At 53.2% G+C, this 16,677-nt stretch overlaps 2 protein-coding genes across 6 annotated transcripts in view; one reads left to right on the top strand and one right to left on the bottom strand.

The window, feature by feature from the left end:
• Positions 1-373: 373 nt before the first annotated feature.
• The window catches only part of ZNF276 (zinc finger protein 276), a 23,534-nt gene continuing 7,230 nt past the window's right edge, over positions 374-16,677 (bottom strand). The window contains exons 1-11 of one of the 3 annotated variants that reach the window (XM_044987257.1): positions 10,777-10,951; positions 8,058-8,367; positions 7,711-7,757; positions 6,477-6,974; positions 5,160-5,238; positions 4,063-4,143; positions 3,532-3,642; positions 3,379-3,454; positions 2,700-2,817; positions 2,273-2,372; positions 374-742 (exon numbers count right to left, since the gene is read on the bottom strand). In XM_044987257.1, the coding sequence (XP_044843192.1) occupies positions 457-742; positions 2,273-2,372; positions 2,700-2,817; positions 3,379-3,454; positions 3,532-3,642; positions 4,063-4,143; positions 5,160-5,238; positions 6,477-6,974; positions 7,711-7,757; positions 8,058-8,367; positions 10,777-10,951 (1,881 nt within the window). In that variant the 3' untranslated portion in view covers positions 374-456. Of the gene's footprint in view, positions 743-2,272; positions 2,373-2,699; positions 2,818-3,378; positions 3,455-3,531; positions 3,643-4,062; positions 4,144-5,159; positions 5,239-6,476; positions 6,975-7,710; positions 7,758-8,057; positions 8,368-10,776; positions 10,952-16,677 lie in introns of those variants that run through there. The other 2 variants (XM_044987260.1, XM_044987258.1) reach the window with 2 other exon arrangements.
• VPS9D1 (VPS9 domain containing 1) overlaps positions 12,132-16,677 on the top strand; it is a 25,924-nt gene continuing 21,378 nt past the window's right edge. The window contains exons 1-4 of one of the 3 annotated variants that reach the window (XM_044987254.1): positions 12,132-12,328; positions 13,529-13,604; positions 15,305-15,397; positions 16,034-16,190. In XM_044987254.1, the coding sequence (XP_044843189.1) occupies positions 12,233-12,328; positions 13,529-13,604; positions 15,305-15,397; positions 16,034-16,190 (422 nt within the window). In that variant the 5' untranslated portion in view covers positions 12,132-12,232. Of the gene's footprint in view, positions 12,329-12,633; positions 12,857-13,528; positions 13,605-15,304; positions 15,398-16,033; positions 16,191-16,677 lie in introns of those variants that run through there. The other 2 variants (XM_044987256.1, XM_044987255.1) reach the window with 2 other exon arrangements.

Here is a 16,677-nt window from a genome sequence, read left to right as displayed (position 1 = left end):
TACAAGCAAAACCTTGAAGCTCTTGTTAATAATAAAGTAGGTTAAATTTCACTTTAGACTTGCTTGGGGAATTGTAATTTTAAAAAAAAGCCTAGTTTTAAGTCACTCCACTGTGCCATATAACTGTAGACCCATGTGACTAGGAACTACATACATGCCTGCAGTTTATGCAACTACTTAACTGATGTGGTACAACTTGGTTTCTATCACCACATGGGGGAGTGTAGAACATCCAGTTCCTTTACATTCGATGGAGACTGTTTTGTACAACACCGCTGAATTTGATCTAAGCATGGAGAATCACAGCACAGTAAAAGCTTTTTTTTTTCTGAGCAAGCTGAAGCTATTTCCACTGAGGTGGGTTTTTTGTTGAGACTCTATTAAAATGTATATTAAAAATCCCCACCGCTGAATGGTTTATACAAGGCTGGATCAGTACACACCTCCAGCAGCCCTTCAAGTAGGCTCCTGTTGTGCAGTCTGTTCTGGTTTTACAGCCTGGCTTTCCACAGTCCCTGAAGGATTCAACATGAGAATCTGCTCAGGCTCCAGTGGCTTGGCTTTGTCCTGAGTCTGGGTCAGAGGGTGCACCATGGACATGTGGACATTAAGGTTATGGGCCTTCTCAAAACGCTTTCCACACTGGTCACAGGCAAACTCCAGCTCGGTCTCAGCTTTGTGTTTGGTCATGTGATATTTGAGAGACGCTCGCTGCCTGCATTGGAAACCACAGATTTCACATCTGGAAAGCAAAACACAATTAGAGCAACGCTACAGTGGCCCCAGCTACAGGTAAGGCTGTCAGTAATTCATCACTAGTAAGAAACTAGGGTAACACCTCACTGAACAACAAGGCTTCGACTCGAGATTGTTTTTAATACAATCTCCTTTTCCTGCACAGCAATTATCTGGGTAAATGGGTTTAGGAATATGAATAAGATTGGTGACAGCTAATACTATTTCAGCACTTCAATAGAACATCTCTTGTGCACAGGGCAGGGAAGCTACTGGAGCAGCGCAGTACAAGAAATGCTAAGCTACTGAAGGCCTCTCATTCATAGATTCCAAGGCCAGAAGGGACCACAGTGATATAACACGGGACATAGAACTTCCCCATAATTCCTACAGTATCTTTTAGAAAAACATCCACCCTTGATTTAAAAAGTAGCGGTAATGGAGAATCCACCACAACCCTGGGTAAACTGTTCCAATAGCGAAATACCCTCACTGTTAAGAACATACACCTTATTTCCAGTCTGAAAGTCTGACAATGGCTTGAAGTTGTACCTTGCTCTGTGAGATTGGAGATTGAAGAGGCCATTACTAAATATTTGTTCCCCATGTAATTATAATCAAGTCATCCCTTAACCTTCTTTTTGTTAAACTAAACAGACTGACTCAGAACTCAATCACTTCTAATCCGTTACTCATTTGCAGGGCTCTCCAATTTATCAACATGCTTTTTGAACTGTGGACAGCAGAATTGGGCACAGGATTCCAGCAGCAGTTGCACCAGTGCCAACTAGCGGTAAAATAACCTCTCTACTTCTATTTATTTCCCTGTTTATACATCCCAGGATCACATTTAGCTCTTTTGGTCACAGTGGGCACTCACGTTCAGCTGAAAGGAGTCCTGGAAGCAGATAACAGTCTAGCTAGTTTGACTAGTAAAGGGAGACTCACAGTTGGTCAGGATCATGATTAGTTACAAACCCAATGTACAACTAGGAAATGTCTCCCTTAGTTACATCACCTCCCTGCTGGTACGCTAAGAGGGCAGGGAAATCCCTACACTTCCTAGCATAGGCAGCAGGTCCACCAGGACCCTGTTTTCCAAACACTACAGGACTTCATCCAGCACAGCAGGCCCCAGCTTATTTGAACTTTTCTGAACCTGACTTCAGAAAAGTGTCTTTAAATGAATGCCTTACCCTGGCTTTCGGAAACATGACTGCTACCTAATCCTCCTCAGCTTCCAATCTGGATTTTCTGATGAAAATGCCAACATCTTACAGTGAGACTCTTAGATGGGGCCTTTTTCTAAACAACATTTAACTATACACACCAATTCTTTGCTACTCTGACTAGTGGAAGGAAATCATACAGATTTCCCCAGCACAGTTTTCAATATTCTTTAATCAAAGTGCTGTAGGGTTTAGGAAGACTGAACAAATAGGTCTCTCACATTTTAAAGGGGGTCTACCCGGTGACCCTGTCTATTCATTTACTTTATTACACCGCTAGGCTGTGCATAAGGCCAAAGTGCACTTACTGGAGGGGCTTTGCTCCTGAATGGCGCATCTGATGAACTGAGAGGTGTTTGCGTTGTTTGAAGGTCTGCCCACATTCATCACAGATATAATTCCGTACCTCTGCAGGGAGAACAGAGCTGGTGAAGGAGTCATTGGCACTGTTGACACCTTAGCACCTCAAACATTGATACACACAAGCCCATGCTTACCAGAATCAATTTAAGCTAAACCATGAAGTTCCTTCACTAGCACCTGATGTGGGAAGTAGCTCAAATCCTCCAGGCCTATCAGTACCAAACAAACAGTAGGAAGGGGGTCTTAAGCAAATACCACAGTGATAGGGCAGTTTCATACCCAACACAAGGTCTTGGCACAGTGAACTAATCATCTTGTTCTTGTATAACACCCTCCCTTCAGTTGTGAGCAGCCACTGTCAGCAGGAAGTACCTGTATGAATGAGTTTCACATGGCGCTGTAGGTACCGATCAATCATGAACACCTTGTTGCAGCCAGGGTGGGGACAAGGCCTCTCCCGCACTTCTTCATGATGCTCCTTTATGTGTTTCTAAAAATAAGGATTGGAGACAGGAGTCTCTTTACCCTACTAGGGGTCAGAAGTTAGTTCACACTTCACACTCCTAATCGATAGCTTACATAGCACTAGCCAGAAGACTCAATGGAAAAAGCCAGCAGTACACAGCACATCTAGCTTCACTATGTGAAACGACTCAAGCTTGCATCCAAGCCTGCAAGTCCAGCCTTCTGTAGGACTTTAATAGAACATTGTTAAACTTTCTCTCCAACATTAGGCACGAAGCAGCCCATTAGCCTGCAGCGCTTCCAAAAGGGCTCCCCACCAAGGCAATGGCTGAATCTCGGGACAGAAGGTGAAGCACAGCATGAGTTGGAAAGAGACCAGTTCCTCTTTCCACTTGGAATGGAACAAAGAGCTCGGACTACACAGGTCACGCAGCTGAACTGTTCACTTTGACCCATCCCTGTCCTTCAAGAGAATGCCCAGATACCATTCTTAATTCTCTACTTGCATGAAAGGTGACTTGTCCCCTTTAATAGCTCACAGCACCTACACTGGAAATAACAAGTCACATGTTAATTTTTAATTTACCTTCATGCCATCAGCCCCTCTGTACACAGCTGTGCACCCCTGGTAAGGACACTTGTAGATGGTAGGCAGCTCCTCCCTGAAAAGCAGAGAATTACTCCAGTGAGATTGTGCTAATCTCAGAGGGTCTCACGCCTCCTTGCTCAGTTCACTTACCTTTCACATTTGATCTTTTTTTTCCAGCCTGGCTTGGGTCCTGGCTTCTTTCTTATTTTGGGCTCTTCGGCCTTCTTCGCTTCTTTATTTTCACTCTTTTTGTTGGACCCCCTAAGGCAAGGAACAACAATGTAAAGAGATGAATGAGAATGTTTGATATTTCATTTGTATTTAATTCAAGTCTAATTTCACCTGAAATGGCCCAGCTAGCTCAGCAAAGGGCTGTAGACACACAGGTGGAGGGAGTGTGGGAGGAGGAGGAATGCAGCCCCTGATAGATCACATTCACCTGTTCAGTGAACCATTCTAGGTGCCAACAGGTTAGGAAGGGAGTGAGGGAGATGTGGAGAGCTTGAGTTCTGGGTCATGTGAGAGCAAAAAAAAACAAAAGACTTTCTTCCCTGGGTTGGCCTCCTCCATCCCAAAAAAACTAAAGAATGGGTCAGGGGACACTGATGCTAATGCCTGCGCTTATTCTGTGAATAAAGAAACAAGTTGTGTTAAAAAAGCAAAGTAAAAAAAGCCCCTTACTTCTTTTCTGGATAAGGCTCAAAGGAGTCATCTGAAGATTGCACGTTTCTCTTATCATTCTCATCTTCACTCAAGAAGTCTCTGAGAAAGAGAAGAAACTTTATAATACATGGTTTGGATGAAACCTCAGCACTAACGCTCCAATTTGCTGGTTATTTTAGCCGTCATCAATATTTGTTCTTTAATCTCCTGCACAAAAAGTCTCTTCCCACATCATCTCTTAAAGCAAGAAAAAAACCACCCCAAGGAACACTTGAAACTGCAACATCTACTTCTTTGGAGATTACAGCTTGGGCTTTTTATCCTAGCTATAGAAATAAACAATTCTGGGGTCAAGAAGGAGATACCAGAACATTCTGGTATCTTCTATGTAACATTTTTCAGGCTCTCAGCGACATTTTTGAATTACACTTGCAAAAGGCTTTTGACCCAGAACCAACTATGCTATATGGTCGCTCATTTAGGAGCTTCATTTTAGACACCCTCTTTGGGGAATCTTGGCCTAATTTTCTTCCACTGTTACGAGGGGTTATGATGATCTCAAAAATTGACAGGCCCTAAGTGTCATTTACTGCCACTCAGCAAGTTCCCATCAAACACGCTTCTTTTGTAAGTAAAGACAAGATTTCGTTAAGTGCAGTCTGATATCTGACAACCAAAATGGATTCTCCTTTAGATATCCACACCAATGGCTATTCTGGAATCCAGACTCTCAGTAGTTGGAAATGAGAGTGAATTATGAGACAGAATAGAAGCTATATGGGCCTGCAGTAGTGGGCAATACCAAACCAGGTCCTTGAAAGACACAGGGCAGCTCTGCTGGGAAACTTTTTCAGAAGCTGCTAAAACATCTATCAAGGATTCCAAATGCCATTTAAACAAAACTGGGACACAATTAGGAAAAAGGAATCCGGGGTGTCAGCTCAGTGAACTTTTATCAAGCTCAGTACAAAGAAACCAGTCTGTCAGATGCTGGGTCCAAGGGAGGAAGGGGTTTCACATGACCAGGTCACACTGGAGAATGAGATTCCCCTCAGCTGATCATTTTCATGCTTGCAAAGTACATTTAGGCTATTTTAAACCCACTCTTCTCTCACCCCTCAGAAAGGTCACTGAACTCGTCTTTTACCCGCTCATCCGACGTTGAAGACAGAACCTGCTTCCCACTCAACTGTCCTAGAAAATAAAGAACACTGCGTATTACAAACAAAAAGCAGCTAAAAGAAGCCAGCAAGTGTTGGAGAATTCACACTCAGCAGCTGGCTGCATACGCTCTCTGAGGATGGGTTAACCACATATGTGACTGCAGGACTTCACAAGACCTGGGGCCTTCACCTCCTATACTCCAGGAACTGTTGCCCCTATGCTCATGTAAACACTCTTGATTCTGACCCATACTAGTTTCTGATTCGTGGATGTAATATATCTGAGACTAAGCAGCTTTCAATTACGTTTCCTCTTGTCAGCCCCAGGAAGCCTCACTCACACCTTTTTCAGATGCATGATCCAGAAAACAAGGTGGAGTCACCCAAGCCCACCTGTTTAAAGTCAGGAGATAATCCCCAGTGGTGTCACACGTCACCTTGAGAAGGGACAAGAGATGAAGGTGCCAAATCAGGCCTACAGGGTGACTGGAAGCAGCTCTCTAAGTACTTACTGGTCCACTGCTGGGCTCATGCTGGAAAGTTTCCCGTGAATGTCTGAGAGCAGTGACCAAGCTCTCCCTGGTTCCTCACACACCTACTGTGGTGCTGGAGAGGGAGGAGGCAAGGCCATCCACCCAGCAGCTCAGGGACACACCTTGTATTTATTAACAATTAGGGAAACTCTGGTAGTGCAGCATAGGAGCGAAGAGCTAACAACTGCACTGCATTGTCCAGCCCCCTGCACAAATGGTTCTCTCTGAAATGTCAGCACACGCCACATGAAACAGCCTGGGAAGCACATCCAGAGAGCTCCCAGAGCGAAGAGGAGCAGTCCTCCCGCACACGGCCCATTTCGCTCACTCGGCACTTTTCATCTTGAATCTCCACTGGGGCAGAAGCAGGTCTCATCCCCATCAACAGACGGGGAAACTTGGGCGCAAAGTGACTTGCTCAAGCCACAGAGCAAGTCCATGGCCAAGCCACGATTTGAATCCACATGCTTCTGGGCCCCAGCCCTGTGCTCAGAGCCCAGCTTCCGCCGTTAATTTTTAAATACGCTTCCTTTCTGCAAAGCTCGGTTTCTAACATCAACCTGGACTGAGTTTTAGGTGCTTTTGATTGCTGTCTATGCCATCCTGAAGGACCACCCATCCCGGAGGTGACAGCACAGTCAGAAAGTTCTGCATGGACCCAGCCTCGGAGTCTGGGGAAAAGGGCCTTCACCTGTCTCCATACAGTTGGAGGTCACTTTTTAGGCAAAACTCTTACCTGGGGCACTGCTCAGTGGAGAGGCTGACTGGGGCAGACTTTTCTCCTGTAAAGAGACTGGACTGTCCTCTTGTGAATGAGATGAATTCCTGCTGTGTGGCAACTGATTCTCAGCGCCTAGTGGCTCCGATGTGGTCCCTTTGTTTACTGGCTGCTCGCAAGTGACTGTCCTTGCTGGAGTAAGCTGGGGCCTGGGAGCAGAGGCAGCCCCCGCATTGTCTGCACTTGCCCCGTTGTCAGTCAAACGCTGTGCTGTGCTCTTGTTCCATTCCCATGTAACGGACAAGGCATTATCGACTAGCACCGTGCTGCAATCAGAATCTGTATCCATAACATAGTCATGCCTGTTTCCACAGCCCCACACGGCTCGAATTATCCCACAGTACTCGGAAGATAACACACTCTGCAGGCTTGGCACAGACTGGCAGTTCCCTGCATGGTTGTGGGTCCACGTAACCAAATTATGCAGGCACTGGGGGCTGGATGTGATCAGATCTACTGTTCAAATGGGAAAGAAGAGCATGCAAGCAGTTAGTCACTTCAGCAGCACCAGGCTGCTGAACGGTGCTTATCCCCGCTTACATAGCATGGTGATGGGTTGTTTTGCTATCTGTCTGGCTCTTTACGCCATGCCCAACAGCTAAGCTGAACCATTTAAAAACACCTGAAACGTGGCTGTAAAACATCCAGAGTTGATGGAGGAGCTCAGGCAGGCAGAGGACCCCAAAGTACTTTTTCAAAGAACGCATCTACTGGAATTGTTTAACCAACTGGTTTTAAAAATAACCTGATGAATTGGGACTACTACAAAGCTGTTTTCTGCTTCTCCGCTGGGTTTGAGTGACTTTTGGGCAGGCCCAAGAACGTGACCAGATACACTCAGTCCCAGCCCTCTTCCCCTCTGTGTGCCCTGCTGCCTCTTCAGCTGATGCCACTACTGGCAAACCCCCTGGTGTGGAACCTGCTAGGAGAGCGAACAGGTGAGATCCCAGAGCAGGGCAGAAGTCTGATGTCCTCGTCTGGTGCATGACACAGGACCATGAAGCAGTGACACTGACTAGACACGCACAACTGTCAAATGCACTAAAGGAACAAACTGAAGGGAACTTCTTTAAATGACCAGATTTCAAGTTAGTGGCGTCTCATCTGAGTGTTCAGTCGAAAACCCCAAACCCTTTGACAGTATCAAAGAACAAACAAAAAATAGTTCCAACTAACTCTGTAGTGCACTTACCCAAACAGGGGGCTTCTGCATCTGGCTGTGGCTGCACATCGCTGTTCCTACACACAAAACAAAGCAGCGCATGAATCTCTCCCAGGAAGACAGAAAACCAGGAACACAATAGCAGCTAGAGACAGGGCAGTAACAAAACTAATGTATCTAAATGTGGCAGTAGCAGATAAAAGAGCACATGCTGTCTACAAAGAAAACAGATTCAGCCATTAGCTGTTTACAGCTGCTAAAAATACATCCTGTCCTGGGAGTTCAGTGCCCGGAAATTCCACAAGCAAACTAACATATACAAATATACAGAAATTTATGACTTGAAAAATGAACAATAAAAAAAACTCAACACATACTTTCCTTTTGACTTTATATGGCCTGTGGGAGATGCATTCACCCTCTGAATAAACGTCTTGAGGATGCTGCGACATTTGTAAAACTGGGCATGGCATTTCTTGCAGACATATTGCGGGAGAGCAGGATCCTGTCGGACTGCTACTCCGACCAGTCGCTGGAAATCTGTGAAGAACACTTGATCCACACGTCGTTGCTTCTCTGAGTTCTCTCCCATTACAGGAACCTTCCCAAAAGCATTCCGCAAGCTCCGGGAGGAAAACTTCCCATGGCAGAGTCGGCAATATCCTGTGCTCAGGGCTCTACCAATTCCTAAGTAAGAAGGAACGACGAAAATAAGTCAGTTCTTACAAATATACAGGGACTGTCGTGTGTTTGTACGGCACCTAACACAACGGGCCAGACATGGCTGTGGCCCTTACGAGTTACCACAGTACAAATTTTACACAATCACTTCACTCTAAGGCAGTGCATTGCCTTAAGAGTCTTGGGTGCAGAGCAACCAGGGCCCTCCTTCACTCCAGCCCAAGATCAAGGTAATCATGTGGGAGGCATGCCTGAGGCGTTAAAGAAACAGCTGCCTTTGAGAAGCCAGCAACCGTTGCTGTGTAAACCTGTGCTCAGGACAAGAAAGGGCACCAGTGAAATGGGATTAAGCAGCATGAGGGGACACAAACCTCTCCCCACAAGGGATTACTTCAAAGTAACACACGCCACCCACCCAAGGACTGAGCAGCCTGCCAGCCCAGCACCAGGCTGGAGTGTGGCTCTCTGACCCTCCTATGGCAGCCCACTGCACTCCTGCTGAACTACCCTGTACAGAGGATTTCAGTTCTGCCCCTACACAAAGTGACAGTTACTACCTGGCAGCTGCAGTGACAAGTCTCTCCCAAAAACTGACCCCTCTAAGGGCTGGGTGACTACAGTGCCACTGTATGCACTTATACCCCAGCTGAATACAGACCGACCCCTGTCCACTGACCGTCTAGCCAGAACCACAGGCTGCATCAGGACAGCCCATGACCTTCCCCAATTGGTCAGCCTTACCCCTGGCCTCCCTGCACTACGGCTTCTCCTGCCCTGAAGCCCCCACCATGCTCATCTGAGTGCACAGTCGTTTCACAGGCTCTGGGGTTTTGCACCCCGGAGGGCAGTATGTACCAATGAACACTAGAAGGGTGGTATGTGGGAGCTGCAATCCCTTCTGATACCAGGGAATCCAAGCAGTAACCTAGGCCATTCCCCTCATCCATGTCCGCACTGAAGAGCTGACTGCCTTGACCGGCACAATTCTCTGCAGATGAGGAGTGGCACATGGTAGTAAAAGCCCGCCCTGCTCAATTCGCAGTTTCTTTACAGGCACGAGAAAGCTCAGATGCTACTGCTGGCTTTTGGGCTTTGATAGGATTTTATCACTAGTTATATTACAAATGTTGCAACTTGACTTCATGTGTAACTGTCTTAGCTTTGAAAAAAATGTTTCCCCTTCAAACAAACAATGTAGCTGTTTCAAGTACAACTCTCAACGCGCACAAATATATACAAGTTAATACAGAATCTGTGCATTCCCAAAGGCCAATGGTCTGGCATCCAGTACTCTGGTACTTCAGAACAACCCTCCCTATCTTCCACACACTTAGCATAGTGCACTGTGAAGGAGAGATTGTATTTCCTGACTGTAGCCATGACCAGCTCCTGCCTGGAAGCATGGCAATGTTAACACTTGTAAGGTGTATCCTCACTCAGGTAGCTGCCAGCAGAAACCTTTCATGGCTATCGTATAATGGGTTGGGGGCATCTTTAAATTCTGAAAGGTTTAGACCATCTATCCCCCAACATGCTCATTTTATCCTGTCACACAAATAAGTAGCCTTAACTTCCTGCAGGCTCTACATTTCATTTGAACAGACAACTTCCTAATTTTTCAGCAGATTTTGAATCCCACAATCTGGAACATTCATTGATGATTTCCCCATTTTTCTCTCTTCTTTCACTAGGCGTGTCACCCTGCCAGCGGATAAACACCTCCAAACATCTTCTCAGAGGGGCACCCTGGGTGCTTGTGTCAGACACAGAGCTGCTCCCAGCAGTCCCCCAGACAGAAAGATGACGAAACAGGCTCTGGGGACACCCCCCATACAAGTTAAATCCAAGCCCTTCTCTCGGGAGGAGAATTGACAGACGACGGGCTTCCTGCCACTTTCCGTACTTGTTTGGGGCCGGATTTATAGTCACGCACAGCTCCTCCCCCGCTAGCAGAAACCGCATTTCCTGGGCTACAGCAGGCTGGCCCAGCTGCCCTGGACTCGGGCAAGGCCCAGGAGCGGGTGTGCTGCTCCCCCGGCCAGAGGGCTCCTTTCCGGGGGACCCCCCCGGTGCCCTTCCCAGGCCCTGCCCACGCTGCTCCCGGGCAGAGGCCCGCTGGCCCTGGCCCTGGCCGCCCGGGACCGCCCCCCGCCCGCCGTGTTAGCGGGGCTTGTGCGGGTGATTCCGGGGCCGGAGGATGCCCGCCGCCCCCGGGGCCAAGCGCCCCGACGGACCAGGCGCGGGGGGTCCGTCAGCTCTGCGCGGGGCCGACTCCGCACGGGCCGGGGGGGCGGCTCCGAGGCCACCGCCGCGGGGGGGGGGACCCGGCCGGACACCGGGCCCCAGGCCCGCGGGGCAGGGAGCGGGGGCCCCAGGGCTCGGGCCGGGGCCGGTCCCTGTCCCGCCGACACCCACCTGCCTCCTCGGCGCCGTCCCCCGGCGCGTGCTGCGCCGCGGCCCCGCGCGCCCCCGGCCCCGCCCCGGCCGCCTCCTCCCGGGCAGCGCGGCCCCGCCGCCCGCTCCCCGCGCGGGGCTCCGGCCTGCGCCCGCCGGCGGGGGACAGGAACCGGCCGCGCCGATCCCGCTTCATCGCCGCCGCCCAGGGCCCGCTGCGGGCGCCTCCCGCCTCGGCGCTGGGGCTGGCGGGGGCCGCGGCGGGGCACAGCGCCCCCTGGCGGCCCGGAGGAGCCGAGCGCAGCCGAAGCCCCCATCGCTCCCAGCCCGGGCTCCGCCTCAGCCACCCACGCGTGTCGCGGCCGCGCGCCCCCACCTATCCGCGTGCCGCCAGCCGGGCGGGGGGGGGTGCATTTGGGAGCGTATTTCCGCAGCCCTGAGGGCTAGAGATTTCTGCCAATGAGAACGTGGATTCTGCGGAATTGGAGTGTGGCACGCTAGCCCCACGCAGGCTGATGCCACCCGTGGGACAGGGGTTTGAACGGGCTTATGCTATAGCTGGGGAGCGCCCACGGCGTGCCGGGCTCGGTCTGGCCTTTCTTTCACTCCCAGACCTAATCAGACCCTTCCGCTCACATTCCTTCCCCCAGCCGGCTGTCGTGTCCTGCGTGGAGGGGCGTTCCCCTGAGCCCGCCTTCTCCCCTGTACAGCCCCTTCCTGCCGGGGTATTAGCTACAGCGCCGGGCCCCCGGCCTCCCTTCAGGCTGGAAAGGTGGCCAGCTTTAACCTCCTGTCTCCAGCACAGGCCAGTGGCCAGACCCCTGAGGCAGGGACCAGCCCCACTCGTTTGCCTGAGGTGCCCAACGCACTCTTGCAAAGAACCAAACGAGACGGGTGGATTTAACACTATTTTTTCGGATGGTCTTTGAATTAACAAAAGGCATTATGGGATGGCGTGTAGGCACTAGGGCTGCTCGGGAGATCCGGGTTCTTGTCCTGGCTCTGCTGCAGACTCGTGATCTTGGGCGAGTCCTTCCACGGATCCGTGCCTCAGTTTCCCCTCTTGCAGAACGGGGCTCAGGATAGGTCACTCCCCTATGGGGCGGAGGAGGACTGCACAGATAAGCCCACTGGTGTCTGTGAGGTGCTCGGGCACAGCGAAGACGGCTCCCCGGGGGAGCCAGAGCAACCAGGGAAAGCGGGGGGGCGGGTCCTCGAGGAGCCAGCCCGGCTGGCACAGCTCGGACCGGCACGACACGGCTCGGCTCCAGCCCGGCCGCTCCGCTCTAGCTGCCCGCAGAGGTGCCCGGCGCTGCACGAATCAGCCCGGCCGCCACGAGCCCCCCTCCCGGCCGGGTGGAGACGTCACTGAGCATGCGCAGTAGCAGTATGGTCGCTGCTTGCCGCTGCGGCTCAGCCCCTGCCCCGGCCCGGCGGGCTCCGAGCGCGGAGGGTCCCGGCCCGGCCCCGGCCCGCTATGGCCGCCGGCGGGGATGGGGCGGCGAAGCCGCTGCAAACCGCCATGAAGCTGGCGGCCGGGGCGATCGAGCTGGACACCGGGAACCGGCCGCGGGTGAGCGGGTCCGGGCGGCGCGTCCCGTGTCCCGTGCGTGGGCCGCGCTGTGCCCCGCGTGGGAGGGGCCTTGTGGCTTGTGCCCAGCGCTGGCACGCAGCTGGGGGCAGCCTCGCGTGCTCGGGGGAGGGGGCCGCTGGTCCACGCCCCCCCCCCGCCGCCTTTCCTCCCCCGTGTCCAGGCTGGAGGCGGGGACGTGCTGCTGGGGCCTCGGGGACAGCAGCTCCTGGAGCCCGGGATTGCACGGGGGCGCTGGGCTGGGCCTTCCCTTCCGGGCAGAGGGAGGGCGCCTGGGCCTGGTGGTGTTGGCAGCGCCGGGTGGGGCAGGGCCACAGGCTCCTACAACAGCCCCTAGCTGGTGACCCCTCCCGGGGGGCGGTGCATCCAGCCCAGTGTCCAGGGCTCCCCCAGTGCACTGCCTTCGCAGAGTCCTGGGCTCGTAGGTGTTACCCCAGTACAGATGTTCCACAATGACTTCCCTGTAAGGCAGAGCAACCAGGGCAGCCTTCCCTCCAGCCCCACAGCAAGGTAATCACGTGGGAGGCATGGGCCATCCTCTCCCCACGCCCAGCTCCAGCCCTGCACAGAGCCCTGGGCACTCGCTGTCCGGTCTCTGTGTGTGTTTGTACAGGGCGTGCGGATAGACGACAGGATAGGATGCTGGACTCGCGTGACCCCCAGGTTCCACAGCACACAGAGCCTTCCAGATGCTGGGGGGAGCTGGGAGCATCCCACACTGGGGGACAGTTTCTCCAGGAGGAATTGGAAGGCCTTTTCAGCACTCATTATCCAGGGCCCCCATGCGAACTCGCTGCAGTCTGCAGCTCAGTGTCTCTCTGGTGCCCGCTGCAGGAGGCGGCGTGCTCCTAGTGCCTGGTGCAAGAAGTGACCACGCGAGGGTCTCTAGGAGCCAGGGGGGAGAGGGGTGAATCCTTAGACTCCACAGTGCTGGTGCTGTACACAACCCTGCGAGACTCACCACTTTCCCCAGTCTCTCTCCCAAAGGAGCCCCCCAGAGCGCTCTCTGGGTGCCTTTGATGTGCTTCAGCTGGGAGTTCGGCTGCCGAGTGGGTCAGGGCTGCAGGTTCCGTGGCTCTGATTTCTGGGTGAATGGGTGGGCGGCTGGTGCTTGGTAAAGGTGAACTTGGTAGAACCAGCTGCTCCTGAGCCTCCCGCTTCTCTGTCCCTTCTGCTGGCTAGGAGGCCTACGTGGAGTACCTGAAGAGCATCAGCTACATTTCCCAGGCCCTGCTGGAGGAAGCAGCAGCAGCGAAAGGTACAAAACAGCTTTGCGTTGTTTTCTCCCATCCCCCGAAGGGTGGGTCGCTGCCTAGTTCCCTCCCTGGACGCACCCCCCTGATAGTTGGGGGGAGTCTCTAGAGGTTAAAAGCTGTAATGCCGCGAGAACCCCCAGCCTGGGATTCTGCCTCAGCAGGGGTGGGGCTCTGTGGCTTAACCCGCAGTTCAGATCGTTGGGCCTTAGGGGTTATTTTGACTGTTTGTTTACTGTAAAAGTGAGCTGTGTGAGGAGTGCTGCACAACTCACTAATGAAATACAGCCACGCTGGGACAGCTCTCTGGCACCCAGTAGCTGTCTCCATGCTCCAGTCCCAGCTGCCTTCGTTCCTCCAGCCCCCTGGAAGGTGGCAGGGATTGCGTGGGGTGGGCAGCGGACGATGTACAGTCACGTACCTGGTGGTGTTGCTCTCTACCCACGTGCACGCAGGAGAGCCCTCGGTGGAAGGGAACTGCTGACTGAAAATTCCCACTAGCAGGCAGTGTCCAGCAAAAATTTCCAACAGTAACCACCAGACTTGCCACTTCCATGGTGAAAAGCAGGTGCTGGACTGCTTTTCCCTCGCTCTCTGGAGGCTTCACAGCCCTGAAACATTCATTTTCCTTCATGGCCTGGGGGCCGCTGCACAGCTGAGGGCCTTCAGACAGGCCCTGTGTAGTGCAGCCGGTCTATGCACCATCGACTGCGTGCATGTGCCAAGGACTAAAGGGAGAAGGAACTACTTCACATTGTTGGCTGCCTCTGTGCCGGAAGCACGGATAACCGTATTCGTCCTTCACATAGCCGCAGTCTGAGTGAATGGATCAGCAAATACAGTAGAACCCTGGAGGGATGGATGCTGGCCATAACTCTGAAATGTTTGTAACTCTGAACAAAACATTGCGGTGGTTCTTCAAAAAATTTACAACTGAACCTTGACTTAATACAGCTTTGAAACTTTACTAGGCAGAAGAAAAAGGCTGCATTTAAATGAAACAAGCACAGAAACAGGTTCCTTACCCTGTCAACATCTTTTTTTAAACTTTCCTTTTATTTTTAGTAGTTTCTGTTGAACACCGGACTGTTCTGTACAGGTTTCAGAGTAGCAGCTGCATTAGTCTGTATCCGCAAAAAGAACAGGAGCCTGTGAGGTGCCACAGGTACTCCTGTTCTGTGCAGTGTTTGCGTTTATTTGCCTCTGCTGGCTGACTGCATACTTCCGTTCCAAGCGCAGGGTGTGGTGGACTGGTCATTTCATAACTCTGAGGTTCTGTTGTACCCTCCGAGTCTGTCAGCAAAGCACCTGGGACACTCTGCAGCCAGGAAAGAAAGGGTGCAGCCTCCCTGGCTGCCTCCTGCGGTATGTTGGACCCAGAATCCTCTGGGGCCCTGCTAGGCAGCGTTGGTGAGGGCTGCTGGAGGCTGCACTGCGTCCGGTGGAGGGCCCAGCTTGGAAAGTCTCTTGTCTTAGAAGGCCCTGGAGAAAGGCAGGCTGCAGTGCTCAGGGAACACGTCCCCTGGAGGCAGGGACCGAGGAGGAGGGTGGGGTGGAGAACAAGCTGTCCCTGCCCGTTGGTTATAACACACAGCAGCCCGCTGGGAAAGCGGTGCCCGTTGGAGGCCTGGGTGGGTCAGACTCCCCCCAGCACCTTCCTGTCTGGGAAAGGCCACCCAGTGACCCCGCCTCTTGCCTATGCCAGGCGGGAGCGACGCCGTGATGCCCGACACCCCAAAGATGCTGAAGCTCGCCGAGCAGTGCTTGGAGCGAGCCAAGTCCAGTGCCGCCGTGCCCGGTGAGTTGCCCCCGGCCGCAGGGCCAGGCGGGACGCGGCCTGCTGGGCTGAGCTCTGGGGAAGGAGGATGCTTGAGGCACAAAGCACCTGCTTCTCGCCTCTGGGAGCTGGGGCCTCTCTCCAGCAGACACACACCTTGTAGCAGAGCCACCGCGTGGGCTATTGACTGAGCATGAATGTTACGGCCCAGGCTGGCCAGCTGCCCCCCCCCCCAGGGGAGAGTGGGTGGCTCGGCTGAGGTCAGGGGAGTGGCAGCAGGAGGAGGCTGACCTGTATCTGTAGGGGTGGGTTTCATTGATTCTCCCCCTCCCCACGCAGCAGGACCTTGGAGCCTTTGGAGGCAGAGCCCCCAGGGAGGTGCTGGTGCTGGCTTCCCTAGCAGGAATGCAGCATTGCCTGCTTCCCTCGCCTCTGGTGCTGAGACCCGGGAGGCATCAAGGCAGCAGATCCCCGCCAGTGTCTGGTTCAGGTGCCCATTGTGGAGGCCTCTGGGTGCACAAAGGGGCTGGGGCTGGCTTGCCTGGCCCTGCTGCTCCGAGGCACTCGGGAGCCCCAGGTTTCCCTGCCAGCCTTCACTGCTTGTAGTAACTTCTAAACAAAACACTTGCTTTGACCCACGTCTTCCCCCAACCCCAGGGAAGGTGAAGCCAGCGGCCCACGAGAGGGGCCCCAGCCCTGCTCCCATCTCCAGGCACCGCAGGGTCTTCTCGGATGAGGGGGGGAAGCTGTCTCCCTTCCTCCCCCCAGAGATCTTCCAGAAGCTGCAGATCACCAAAGCTCAGGGCACTAAAAAGTAAGTGAGGTGGAGCTGGGGCATGTGGCGTGGAGTCTCCCCAGCCCTCTGGGGGCTGCAGGCTGGGGGGGCTGCATGTGGGGCGAAGAGCCATCCCCTCCCAATGCAACCATGTGCCATAGTGCCAGCTTGACCCAAGTAGGGAGGTTCCCTCCTCTCCACTAGCTGTGCTCCTGCTTCAGGCCGGCAGATGGCGGTTGGCTGCTGCCTGCCGAGACCTCTGGAAGCTCCGTGCCCAGGACTTCCCTGCAGAGCTCTAGGCTCCCCCGGTTTTGTGTCTTGCCTCCCAGGAGGATCTGGGTGCTGGGTTTCTAGCAGCCCCCTCAGATGTTAGCCCTTTGGCCAAGGCGCCCAGACGTTCAGGCCTGAGGCAGCTTGGCAGGGGGGGCCCTTTGGTCCAGGCCATTCTGCCCAGGCTGAGCCACCTGATTCTAGCTGCCTGCATGGAGCCCGGCGGTGGCGCTGAGGGGCAGGACCTCGGGCACGG

The sequence above is a fragment of the Mauremys mutica genome, chromosome 14 (assembly GCF_020497125.1).
Source record: "Mauremys mutica isolate MM-2020 ecotype Southern chromosome 14, ASM2049712v1, whole genome shotgun sequence".
NCBI lineage: Eukaryota > Metazoa > Chordata > Testudines > Geoemydidae > Mauremys > Mauremys mutica.
This window is presented reverse-complemented; position numbering and strand designations above follow the sequence as displayed.